Source organism: Gadus morhua, chromosome 19 (genome assembly GCF_902167405.1).
Source record: "Gadus morhua chromosome 19, gadMor3.0, whole genome shotgun sequence".
Lineage (NCBI taxonomy): Eukaryota > Metazoa > Chordata > Actinopteri > Gadiformes > Gadidae > Gadus > Gadus morhua.
Window position 1 is genome coordinate 3831001 of NC_044066.1, and position 13647 is coordinate 3844647.

Sequence of the window (13647 nt, forward strand, 5' to 3'; positions counted from 1 at the left end):
GTGAACATCGTACACCCCCCACACAACACAGAAGCTTGTTTCAGGCAAAACCCTCAGAGTGGCTGGACAGATCCCACAAAGCTCTGCTCTAAGAGGACTTCCTTGTTCCAAACTTCAAAGCCTTCCCGATTGGATGCCCTATCCCCCACCCCCATAACAGGATGTTGGATTCATAATCCTAGTCAGTACCTAATGGTATCTGAACCTAACCCAATCGGTGTGCGCATCCCATTTCCTGACCCTTGATGAGCAAGTGGGAAGAGAGAGCTGAAATCCTTATGACAAAAAGATACTGCTCAGAGTTCTGCTCAGTCTCTCTGTCTGCTCAGAGTTCTTCTAGGTCTCTCTGTCTGCTTAGAGTTCTGCTCGGTCTCTCTGTCTGCTCAGAGTTCTTCTAGGTCTCTCTGTCTGCTCAGAGTTCCTCTAGGTCTCTTTGTCTGCTCAGAATTCTGCTAGGTGTCTCACACCGCTCCCAGACCTGTTTATTACCAACATGCTTCCATGTATTCATTGGAACCATGTTCAGAGAGATGTTTTCTTCCGGCCACGGAGGTCTAGCTCACATCTTCTCCCCAGGGTCTTGAGCCTGGCTTTAGCTGTCTCACATGCGAGAGGAGAACCCCCACACCCCACCCCCACATCAAGATAGCATCGCAATACACCAAACCTTTCAGACCTGACCAGAGTGGCCCACAGGTCCAGGAGTTTATCTAGTGGGAGTGGATAAGCCCTGATGTCATTTGCACCTTTATACAACAAGTAGAGAGAACTATATTGATTGTCCTGTCGAAGTAAACATTGAAAATAAACTCTGTTTTTCACTTGAAGGATGGTAACAATCAGAAACATTTGGATCCCAACCCCAAAGATCTATACATCTCAGTGGTGTAGATAATGACGATGTTGATGATGTTGGTGATGATGTTTGTAATGATAATTATGATTATAGCGATAATTAGAACGATCATAACGATTATAAGCCAAAGTGCGATTTGCATCGTTGTGCCATGAAAGTGTAGTTGATTTGGCACACAACCATCAAGTTACTCACAAGGGGCGTGCTGTAGCAGATGACAGCGGGCCATCAAGTGTGTTGAAGACATCTTTAATCACCGGCCTCCACTCTGAAGAGCTGTCTGTACATCTAGCTCGTCTACTTCTGTCTGAGAGTAATAACCTAAAACCCACAGAAAAACCAACTTGATTTTTAACCCTGTTTCCTCCTCCTCCTTCTCCTCTTCACTCCTTCACCTTCATATCCCATCTTCCGGTTCTCCTCTTCCCTCCTCTTCCTCCTCCTCTTCTCTCCTCCTTCCCATCGCTCCTCCTCCTGTACTCTCTTCCATCTCCTCGTCTTCCCTCCTCTTCCTCCTCCCTTGGTTTCACCATCTCATTGGTCACCATAGCAACGCTGATGACGAGGACCTCTCCCCGGAGCAGAAGATGGAGCGGGAGAAGGAGCGGAGGATGGCCAACAACGCCCGCGAGCGTCTGCGCGTGCGTGACATCAACGAGGCCTTCAAGGAGCTGGGCCGGATGGTGCAGCTGCACCTGAAGAGCGACAAGCCCCAGACCAAGCTCCTGATCCTGCACCAGGCGGTGGCAGTGATACTGAGCCTGGAGCAGCAAGTCAGAGGTGAGCACCGCTACCTGCAGAGCTAACTAGACTAACTGCCGGCCCCAGGCCATGATACTGAGCCTATAGCAGAGAGTTAGAGGTGAGCACCGCTACCTGAAGAGCTAACTAGACTTACTGCCATGCAGCAGGGACTGATACTGAGCCTATAGCAGAGTTAGAGGTTAGCACCGCTACCTGAAGAGCTAACTAGACTATACTGTATAATATACTGAGCCTGGAGCAGAGTTAGAGGTAAGCCTCAGAGGTTAGAGGTTCATCAGCATGACTGGTCACCATTTGTTAAATCAGTTTGGTAGCTACATGAGCCTCAATAAACCAGGCCATCACATGCCACACCCATGGCATCCAGTGGCAGTGTTTTCTCAACCTGCAGGTTGTATTACTCTTGTCCCCATACCAGTTTATGCAGGTGTTTCTTTATGTTGAGCAGGTTGCAGTACTACCTGCCAAACAATAGGTAACATTGTTTTCTCTATGTGCAGCAGGTTGCAGTATCTCTTCCCCCAATAGGTGGCGGTGTTTCCTCTATGTGCGGCAGAGTTCAGTGCACTCTGACCCCCAGACTGGAAAGGAGTTTCAATTCGCAGCAGGGTGCAGTTCTCCTTGTCCCCCAGTGGGGGTCGGTGCTTCTTCTATGATTAGCAGGTTGCGTAACTTCAGCCGTCCCCTCCTCTTTCAGAGCGTAACCTGAACCCCAAGGCGGCCTGCCTGAAGCGGCGAGAGGAGGAGAAGATATCCGTGCCGACGGACGGAACACCCCTGTCGCTAGCAGCCGCCCACCACGCGGCGGTTGCCATGGGCGACGGCTCCAACGCCATGGGACAAATGTAAAACTTAAAGCAATTATCTGCTCTGATTGTTCAGAAAACTTCACTAACAAACGAATATGCTGATGTGCAATCGGGCCAATCAGACCGCTGGTCAGCCCCTGGTCACCTGGCCTCCCGAATTAATCCGATTCGCTCTCATTTATTCTAATCAAATCTCATTGAATGTTAATGAATTTATTCCGATCCCAATTAATCTCATTTGATCGAATCCAATCCCGTTTAATATAATCCAATCAGTATTTACTTTGATATCTTTAATCTAGATTAATGGAAATGTATTATGATTAGGTCATCTCATCTGATTAAATCAATTAGATGAGGTACCCTCATAATCTCATCTAGATTAATAAAGAAATATAATGGAATGGAATCCAATACATTTATACTCAATCTATTATGATTTGATTAAATGTACTCTTATACAATCAATGTCTGTTTCATTATAATTTGGTCTAAATTAATTCACAATGAAGCCTACAAAGATAAATAACCTACATAGATTTAAAGATTAACATTTCTTTAATATTTAGACTTGACAAAGTTAATATGATGCTTGTATGTTTGGATTAGTTTTATACTTCTAAAACAAGGTTCTCTAAAGTGAGCTTTTATTCAGATTGGCAGGAGATTTTGGGCAGGTGTGTGTGTGTGTGTGTGTGTGTGTGTGTGTGTGTGTGTGTGTGTGTGTGTGTGTGTGTGTGTGTGTGTGTGTGTGTGTGTGTGTGTGTGTGTGTGTGTGTGTGTGTGTGTGTGTGTGTGTGTGTATGCACTCATTGTGATTGTTCAGGGAGAGTTTGACAAATGTAGACAGGAAGCATTGACAGAGCACATCTTACATCTTTATCCTTATCTCTCTCTCTCTCTCTCTCTCTCTCTCTCTCTCTCTCTCTCTCTCTCTCTCTCTCTCTCTCTCTCTCTCTCTCTCTCTCTCTCTCTCTCCTATCTCTCTCTCTCTCTCTCTTTCTCTCTCTCTCTCTCTCTCTCTCTCTCTCTCTCTCTCTCTCTCTCTCTCTCTCTCTCTCTCTCTCTCTCTCTCTCTCTCTCTCTCTCTCTCTCTCTCCAGGTCCAAGCTGCCAGAGTTCATCAAGATGATGAGTGACCATTTCCTCTGACGGCCTTCCCATGTCCTGGCACTCGATCGAAACTATTGACCAACCTTTGACTCCTCGGCCTGGCCCCACCCCCTGCTCTTTCTTCCAATCACGTTTCTCCTCCACCTTCTTATGTTCTTCTCCAGACTGCGGCCGTGGTTGATCACATCTCGGGGGAACCAATCAGGAAGCTTATTACAGGAGAGGGATGAAAAAAGGAAAACTGTTACAAAATGACAGCCGGAAATTGACAGTTTGTGGGAGTTTTGACATGAAAATACATAAATCCTGGTAAAGAGAACACTCTTTTTCAGCATTCCGTCTTTTAAGGAACAGTAACCGTTCTCATCTATGTATAAAAAAAAAAAAGGAAAGGTGTTCATGAGTTGAGCGTGGTCTGCTGATGACAGAACAAGACATATCATGAGACAAACATACGGAGAGTCAGTCCGTCACTCCTGGAAGAGGCCAGGAGCCATCCACTCAGAGAGAGGAGGAGAGGGGAGGAGAGGAGGTGTAGTAGGGGAGGAGGGAGGTGAAGGAGGGAGGATGAGGGAGGAGGAAGGAGGGGAGAAGAGAGGGGAGTAGGAGCAGTTCCCATCTACATTACATCTCTAAACAACCACCAAGATGCAAAACCAATCGGTGTGTGAGTCCTCTGCCCCGGCGTTGTGTTTTATGAAACACAGAGTGTACGGCAGCGAGCCAGAAGACATCCGCGACCCTGCTAGACAACTATGGTTTTGATAACGATTGCATTTCACAGGTATCGGTCGAGGAAGTCTTGATCATACTTTCCCGTTTGAACGGTGCAGTTAAGGAAATATATTCGATATTTCATTGTTTTCTTTTGTTTTTTGGTCTGGTCAGGGTAGACTGCTTGGAGAGACCAGAGAGACAGCCCTTTCCCTGAGACCCTCCTCTTATAGAGGACAGGAACACTTATCAGCCAATCAACCAATCAGACAATGTAATAATCAAGGGGAGACTCTCTTAGGAACCTCTCTAAAGAGTCCATGCTTCACTGAGAAGCTCTCTTCAATGTAAACACCGGTGTGTAGCATCCTGATGAGATAAAGCAAGATGTACTTTATTAGTCCCAGACGGTTCCTCCCATCCGTAAGGCGGTGACAAAAACACTAGGCTCCGATCTGTCCAGTCCAACGTGGCGACAGAACAGTCCTCCTATATATGGACAGGGAGCCACATGCCCCAGGAGTCTGGTTCTGGTCTGTTGAATGCCAGAGAGGGATTGGCTAGTTGATAAATGTGGGCGTTCCCCATGAAGAGGAGCGGTTGGGTTGTCCATGTGTCCGTCACCATCCTCGGGTCTGACTGCCGGTCTGGAAGTGCAAAACACGCTGAGCAATCCCGTTCCTTCCTACATCTCCTGTCTGTTCCTGATACGTCCTGCTTTCTCCTCTTTTTCCCTGGTTGGTTACGGTAGTTCTTAGGGTTGTCTGGCTATCCCTGGTCTTTACCGGTCAGTACCGGTCATAAGTGATGATTAATGGTCACTAATGTTGATTACTGGTGACTACTGGTCCTCTCCGGTGCCTCCTGGTGGTTGGGAGTAGAACAGCTGAAGAACGTGGACCACTGGTATCACATAATCCCAAGAAGACCTCATGCTCTTCCTGGGCCTGATCTGTGAGACTGTTCTTCCTCTGGCCCCGCCTCTCTCTCTCTCTCTCTCTCTCTCTCTCTCTCTCTCTCTCTCTCTCTCTCTCTCTCTCTCTCTCTCTCTCTCTCTCTCTCTCTCTCTCTCTCTCTCTCTCTCTCTCTCTCTCTCTCTCTCTCTCTCTCTCAGTCAGCCAGTCTAATCATTGACTGACCCATTCCAGCACTACCAGCTGGCCAGGCTAGCCCTGTGAGTTACAGCCAACCCATTAGCCCGAGCCTAGCCTTATGACCCTATACTTTACTAGGCGCTCCATATTTCCTTGAGAACTCATCCTAGCTTCGGCTTCCCCCTGGAGATGCAATCTGAACATTCACACTCGTACCGATGTGCCTTTCTAGAGTTCATATCATTGATACAGCAGAGAAGGACGTTTGGAGACCTGTTCTTCGTGGTTCGGTTCTATGCAGTCGGGTTTTTTACCAGACCTGGGAATTAAAAAAATTATAAAAAAAAAAAAAAGTATTTTTTGGATAAAAAAGAAGAAGAAAACAAACATAAACTGTAATTAATGTACTCTATGCTTGTATGTAATTAGACCATGTGTTCTGGCTCCCAGCCAATCGGACAGATGCTTTGGTGAAGCCCCTCCCCCGCTGTCATGCGTCCTACTTTAACGCCGATCCAACGCAACCAATCACAGCCCTTTACCCACTATCTCCTCCATATTAAGTTGCCGTTTCCATGGTGATCGAAGCGATAGTTCTTGTATTATAGCTTATCAGCTTTCTATCAATATTTGATCGGCTTGTCCATGAGCCAATGTAGTCTTGAGTACAAAACGTGTAGTTGTTTATTGTAAAACAGACTTTTTGTCGGTTTAGCTCTTTTTTAAAGAAAAAAAAAAGTCTCTTATTGCTTTTTGTCCGTTCCGATTTCTCTGTCAGAAATAGAATTGAAAAATAAAAAAATGAAATGGATCAAAGAGTTGCTAGGTCATGCTTAAAAACCTTCTCGGTCGACAGGAAGACATGGAAACTGGAAAATAATCTATTGAAAATTGAAAATCCATCTATATAAATGTACAAAAATATATACGCTATATAAGGAGGGAGCCATTTTGTTGGTGAAGGATGTTTTCCAAGACTGAAATGGTGGCAAAGTTGGGAGAGGCCCCTCATTGGCCCCTTGCTGGTCAAACTTTCTAACAGACGTTTCCCATGACTGTGTTCCTGGATGTTGGCCCTGACAACACTTTGAGACTGGTATGGCAGCCTGCAAGGGACAAACTGGGAACAGCGCCACTCTGCTCCTATCACGGCTCAGCGTGCCACGGGACAACACGGACATTTGTAAATTGTATGCAACAAATGGCAATCTTACCATTATTTTGAAATTGTGTATGTAAAAGTTATATTTTTACATGTAGACTGTTGTTATTTTGTGTTTAGAAATATGTTGTATCAGTTTTTGTTAAAATATGAACCAGTAAATTCAGTGTGTGTATGAAAAATGTGTCACATTGAAAATGTAGTGAGGTCCAAATTCCCTGAATATTATTTTTTCTCTCAATATTATGTTCATATCTGGGGGGACATTTTTCACAGTTCCTCAGAAGCATTGGAAATCGAAATGGTATATAATATTCTGTTTATTATCCATAACCATAACATGACCATTTTAATAGTATTTTTTGTATGTAAATAGCCATAAATCACAGGTCTTTGTGTTCATTTCGGGGGGGGGGGGGGCTGATGATGTTGATGATGATGATGATGATGATGATGATGACAAAGGTGTTAAATGTATTTTTTCCTCCTTTTTTTCTCATTATTTTTGTTAAGGCCTTGTCTGATAGTAATAATCGGGTGCACATTTGGTTGAGCTCGGTAGCACAGTGTCAAGTCCCCCATGTGTAACTCTACCATTTTGGCTAGGCTAAACCTTCGCCTACTATCGGAGTAGGAACGCAAGATACAGCTTTGAGAATAATATGTAAATGTTTTGTAAAGATCAGTTGTAAGCATTACATTGGCCTATATAAAAGATAAATTCCTCTGCGAACAATCTTTTTAGCTATTTCCCCCAAAAATATTGGATTATGTGCAAGGCAGATTCAGTCAATGTAGTTTTTTGTGTTCACCGTTAAAATTGAACTTTTTAGAATTGGATTGGACCTAGGAGGGCATCAGTCACCGTCTTTATGAATTTTTCGGATGAATTTATTTTCACAAGGCTTTATTTGAAATCTTTTCTCTGTTTGATGTAATCGAGCAACAAGAGATGTTTTCCAGAGTAATACTGTTTTCTATATTATACTCCTGTTGTTTCCACTGCAACACGTCCATCTGTCCTTATTTCCGTGCTGGTTGTACAAACATCCCTATGAACTCTCTCCCGGTATAAGCGGACTGGACAATCAGCAGCCCAACCAATCTGAAGCTTGCTAATCATATAATAATAATACCAGAAGATACATTTACCACATGGTATAGCCCTAAGACACACACATAGAGAGACAAACACACAGACAATCATTGGAGCCTATTCTTATTTTATCAAATCCTCCTATGCTTTGAAAAAATAAAATTATTAATATTAGCCTCTACTGCCAGAACAAAAACCTGCCAATATTTTGAATAGTGAATAGTTGATACATTTGAGTACATCAGTATTCCATAACCCATGACATCGTTATAACCTGGTAGTTAATCCTGCCACCTAACTCCTCAACAGTTAAAACATAATAACGTTAAGGTCTTCTTTAGACATGTGCAAACAACCACCCTCATATAAATCTATTCAACCCACACTGGGGACAGAAATGAGCCAAATCAAGTCTTCTGTTAGTGGTCCTCCATAATAAACATGCCTTGATCGCCTGTCTGTTGAGTATGACTAGTGGTAGACTAAGGAAAAGGTAGCTATCCTGAGGTCAAAGATCACAGAGTACATTCCACCGTTCCTCCGTGAATCCACGGTAAAGCATCCCACCTGGAGTCGGCTTAAAGCTGCTCTCTGGATACAGAATCAGATCAGAATTCAGAGTAAACGTGAGCTCATCATGGACCAAGCCAAAAGCCCTTCACCTGCAGAATACGTGAAACATCAGCCTGGATGAGGTCTCTGAGGACGGCAAGCCCAGCCGTCACACAGAAGACCCATGTTAGGACTATTGTCATTATTATCAAATATTATTTGAAACCACTTCGGGTATGTCATGGTGAGATTATATGAACGTGTTCTTTTACGTTCTTCTCCACCTCCGCCGGGTTGAGCTATGGTGAAGAGAGGTTAGGCAGGCTTGACAGAATGATTTCTGCACCAGTGCCTGGTTGAAGCTCCTATTGTCTCACGCTCTTGACTGAAGTAGAAGAAATCCCCCAGAATACAATTAACAACTAAATCACCTATGACATATATTTGGCAAATATTGGGGAAACCTTTTCACAACAGGAACGCTTAAGAACGATGGACGGAACATAACGTGTAAAATACATCAGCCATTTTTGGAACCATTCAAAAATTCATGAAAGGAAAAAAACGTTTTTGGACTTAATTTGATGAAGTTTGTGTTACGTTGTTGTACTGCAGAGCAGGCTGAGAGGGCAGAGTGTGCAGTTGTCACCACTCCTTCATGCCCGTAGAAGAAGACTAGGTGCCTCTTTATCTCAACTCTTGTGAGCGTGACACAACTTACTTATGCTTCCTTTTTCTTAATTATGTCACTATTTTTCTTCAAGCTTTGTTTCCTTTTTGTGTGGCTGTTTTTTTTCTATATAATTATAATTATTGTCATTATGGTTGTTGTTGTTGATGTTGTTCTAAAATGGAACTGTTTGGGAACAGGTTTGCTAAGGGTTAGCCCTTGATAAAATGCGATGAGTAAGCCGTCCCTAGTGTGGTAAGGGTAAGCCCTTACCACAAGGGTTAGGGTTGGCAAAGGGTTAGCCATGGTTAGCATGCTAAGGGTTAGTCATGGTAAGCGCTAAGGGTTAGCTCTTGCTAGTGCTAAGGGTTAGGCCTTGCTAATGCTCGGGGTAAGCCTTGGCAAGCGTGCTTAGGCATAGCCCAGGCTAGCTTGCTAATTGCTAGCGCTCCCTAGTGCTAAGGGTTAGCCCTCGCTAGTTTCTGTAGTCAACTGTCATCCTGTAGTGAACCAACATGCCCATCACCGTTCTGTAGCAATAAATGTGCCATTTTTGTAACCTAGCGCTGTTATTGGCTCCTGCTTTGTTGTCCTTTATTTTAATTACCAGCATTATTCTTATTTATTCAAACAAGGTTAGGATATGATGACCCTGGCACATGTGTCTGGCCCAAAATGCCATACTGATAATGCACACATTATCCAGTTTTGTACTTTAATAGTGAACACAATGCAATCTTATACCTTGATAATACACAAATTATCCAGTCTTGTACTTTAATGATGAACAAATTATCCAGTCATGTACTTTAGTAATGAGGACATTATGCCATCTTATTCTTTAACAACGAACACACCATCTAACACTGTTCTTTAGTAATGGATCATAATAGAAGATAAACGCTTGGCCTCCTTGGCCTGCCTTCGCCGCAGTTTAATCTTGACTTCCCAGTCATGCTCCAACAAGCCCCGTTTCTTCATTCTAAGCACATTATCGTGCACAGTCGTAACAAATCAATAAGGTGTAGAGAAAGGAAGAGGAGTGGTTTTAGTGCAGGTAAAACGGTACAAAAAGAAGTTCATGGATGTGAACCATCAAAGCACCACTCCCCTGTAGCTGTGCTTGGGGAGAGCGCCCAGAGTGGAGGGCTTGATGCCATACTTAATACTTACGCCGTGGAGTTAATCCTGGCATTCGTTGCGCTGCAGGCCTCCAGAGGATTTCAGAGGAAGCGTTCCACTGTAGCGTGAGCAGACAGGAACATGTCATGAGTCAGGGCGCTAATGACCTGTTGTGTTGGTGTGTTGCACTACGTCGCGCACATCGGTGGGAAGGCCCGGGAAGCCCAGGTGGATCAGGGTGAGGAGCCTGGGCATGAGTGACGTAGGGTTGCTCCCGTCCTGATGGAACACGAAGAACAAACTGCTGATCCTTCGGATCCGGCCGGAACCTTATGACGTGGACCATTAGGAATTGTATTGAGTCATAACTTGTCTACTGACTGTCTGATCTCAACAGGGTATGGAACCCCTAACCCTGCAGTGTTGGTGCCATGCTCTACCCTCCTCAAACACAGAGTGGAGAACAGGGCCTGTTAGTAGTAGAACATAGGCAGTAGGCCCCCAATGGGCAGATAGGAAATCATTACATTACATTTTGTGCTTCACGGAAGGGGAATCGATTAAGTGTTTCATGGAATATGGCAGATTAGTTCAGTTAATCTTTCTCTGTGTGAAATTGGAGTTGAGGAAGTGGTCATTTTATTTCAGAGATATCCATCCCTGGTTTGTTTCATGTTCTTGGTTGTTTGACTAACTTTGACCGAAACTCTCTGGTTTGTGTTTTGCACGAGGGGCGTACAGGAATGTGGGGAGAGGTTATCTTAAGTGGTCAAACAAGGAGTAACAGGACATATAAACATGGGATTAGGGTTTCTACAGATTCCTCTGAGTCATCGCGCTGCTCTCAGAGAAACAAGTCACTCTGATGTCACTCATAATCCATCAACATTATGGCATTTATTATCTTTATTATGAATTATCTTATTTTAATGCTTATTGTTGTCAGGTCCAGAGAATCATATCCCCACATTCTGTGCTCATGTTATTGATGTTGGTTTCGGCTTAGCTTAGGAGGTTGAGCGGGTTGGCTGGTAACCGGAAGGTTGCTAGCTCGATCCCCGGCTCCTCTTAGCGTGGAGGTGTCCCTGAGCAAGACACATCACCCTTACCCTTACTTACCTTACTTCTTCAGACGAGCTGGCTATCGCCTTGCGTGGTTGACTCCGTCGGTGTGTGAATGTGTGCATTAATGTCGCCTTGGATAAAAGCATGTATATGTTAATGTTTGTTAATGGGTGAAGGCTGTGACCTGGATCACATGTGGATTGGGTCCTGCTTCACTGCTTCACTGTCTAACTAGAAGGTGTTTTATGTGTGACCAGTGGTTCACTGCTCCGGTGTGCTGGTACATTCTAACTAGAAGGTGTTTTATGTGTGACTAGGACTGGTGGTTCACAGCTCCACTGTGCTGATGCAGTCTAACTAAATGTATTTTATGTGTGACTAGGAGAAGATGTTGCTTGCAGCAAAACATGAATCCAAGAGGAACGTGAACCTGCTTGGTTGTCAGGGGTCTCATCTGGTTTTAAACCATTGGTTATTTTTATCTTGAGGCAAAAAATAAAATGTTTCTCAAAATTTGTATAGCCATACATACAATAACATAGTATAATTGTATTCATATGCTAATTAATTACTAACAGATTCATTGTAATTATAATAATATAATAATTAATTATAACATAATTATGAACCAAATAATGAAGTCTAGTTTGTTGGACCCTAGTCACTTTCTCTCAAAACACACCGATTAGTCTGAAGCTTTTTGGACCAATCAGATGACAGGAGCAGCTGAGTGAGCAGCTGTGATTGGCCACAGGTGGAGACGTTCCAAAAAGAACAAATATAAACGGGCGATTAGTGAAGCCCGGTGGCGCGGCAGTGCTGCTGTCACTCTGTGCGGGTCGTTAGTATCGCCGTGGCTGTCAGGTTAATCATAGAGGTCAAAGGTCGGCCACTCCCAGCCTACATCAGGTTCATAAAGAAATGTGTGGCCTCATCCATCCCCACATGCTGAGCATGATCATAAGTGTGCATGGCATTCGTGAGTCATGAAAAGATGGCTTAATGATGGCGATTAAACAAAACAGGATTATAATGATGTGTTCTGACCTCACTAGGATACCTAGTGACAGAACACGTCTAATGCATGACGTTTATGACCCTTTATGAGCTAGAAGTATGAACGTGTCTGTGCTCTATTAGACCCGTCCTGATGTCATATTCTCATGTAGAAAACTTTAACTTATTTTATTGAACCATGCCTTAGAAATCAATTATTTTCATTGTATTATTATTGGTACTATTATAGGATTGCCAGACTGGCAGTAGCAAACGTGAACTTACGCTAAGAAGGTTTTATATAAGTGTAAATAAAGAGCTTTCTATGAGTCTTGTTGATGTGGAAAAGAGTTCAACCTGTTTGCTATCAGGATGAGAAGGATTGACGGTTTGAAGCTCCATGTAGACCATGTTTGGATCTCCACACACTGCTCCTTCCAAGGAACATTCCAAAGCATCCTGACGTGTTCAAGGCCTCAGAAGTTATGTGGCTCTGGGGATGACGTCATGTCGTCACCTGGCCAAAGGTGGGGAGGCCGGCAGTAGGGAGGAAGGTATCGCAAGTATGTACCATGTATCACCACGGGTAGGTAGGTCAATAGCTAGGAAGTAGGTATGAAGGTGGGTGTGCCGCCTCAAACCCATCCCTGGTCCCCAAGCCCTAAGGCTCTCCAGTGGTTTGAAACACTAGCATGTTTAGCTTACGGCTACTGAAAGAATTAGCTCTTCCCTCAACCAATCGTAAACCACTCAAGGTCGACGGCCGCAAGGGTCATGAGCCTTACGCTACAAACCCACGCAGCACATACCCCTTACGCTTGGAAGAGCTGTGGAACTCTTCTTGTAAAGTCAGTCTTTGGGTGGAGCTCACAAGATAGCAGTGTTGTCCACATTCCAGGGTTCTGGCCGCCCTCAACACAATGTGACATTCTCCTCTCTATGTTTATATGACAGAATTTTTTTGTGCATTTAGTGTTTGTCCTCTGTACATACCTGACTGTAATTTTTGTATTTCTATTTTTACTGACATCAAATTTTCTATTATTTTTGTTGAGTAATGAAGATTTTTTTTTTATATTTATACTGATATAAAATGTTCGATTATTTTTGTTCATCTTTATTACTTATTTTATTAGTCATTCTTGAACAGAGCAACTGCGACTACCAGCTTTCCCCCAACATGAAGAAATAGTGAATCAGAACAAATTGACCTGCTGCCAATGCACCTATACCTGTAGAAAGGGTCTGCGTCCGGACTGCTCCGCCTGTTATCTACCGTAGATCCAGAACAACCCCCCTCTGTCTCGTCACTCATCTGACCAGTCCCTTTAATCCTCTGTCCTAGCTAGCAGCCTAGCTCGTAGCCTAGCCACCAGGGCTGATATTATGATTATGCAGTTCCACACCCATGTGGAACTGCATAATCGCGCGCACGCGTGTGTGCGTGTGTGTGTGTGTGTGCACTCTACAGTGTAATCAGTTGTGTAGGTGTGTTCTCTTGTTCTACCTGAAAGGAATGTGAGGTGTGGCATCACACTTGCACAATACTAATCTCTCAGTCCATCTCTCTCCCGTTTTCTCTTATCCATATATCTATCCATCTTTATTTTTATCTAGTTAGGCCTACCAATAGC

At 43.9% G+C, this 13647-nt stretch overlaps 1 protein-coding gene across 4 annotated transcripts in view; it reads left to right on the top strand.

Moving 5' to 3' along the window:
- tcf4 (transcription factor 4) overlaps nucleotides 1-9393 on the top strand; it is a 114727-nt gene extending 105334 nt beyond the window's left edge. For 3 of the 4 annotated variants that reach the window (XM_030341622.1, XM_030341621.1, XM_030341623.1), the window contains 3 exons: nucleotides 1407-1636; nucleotides 2319-2466; nucleotides 3533-9393. In XM_030341622.1, coding sequence (XP_030197482.1) covers nucleotides 1407-1636; nucleotides 2319-2466; nucleotides 3533-3581 — 427 coding nt within the window. In that variant the 3' untranslated portion in view covers nucleotides 3582-9393. Of the gene's footprint in view, nucleotides 1-1406; nucleotides 1637-2318; nucleotides 2471-3532 lie in introns of those variants that run through there. The other variant, XM_030341624.1, reaches the window with a different exon arrangement.
- The last annotated feature ends 4254 nt before the right edge of the window (nucleotides 9394-13647 follow it).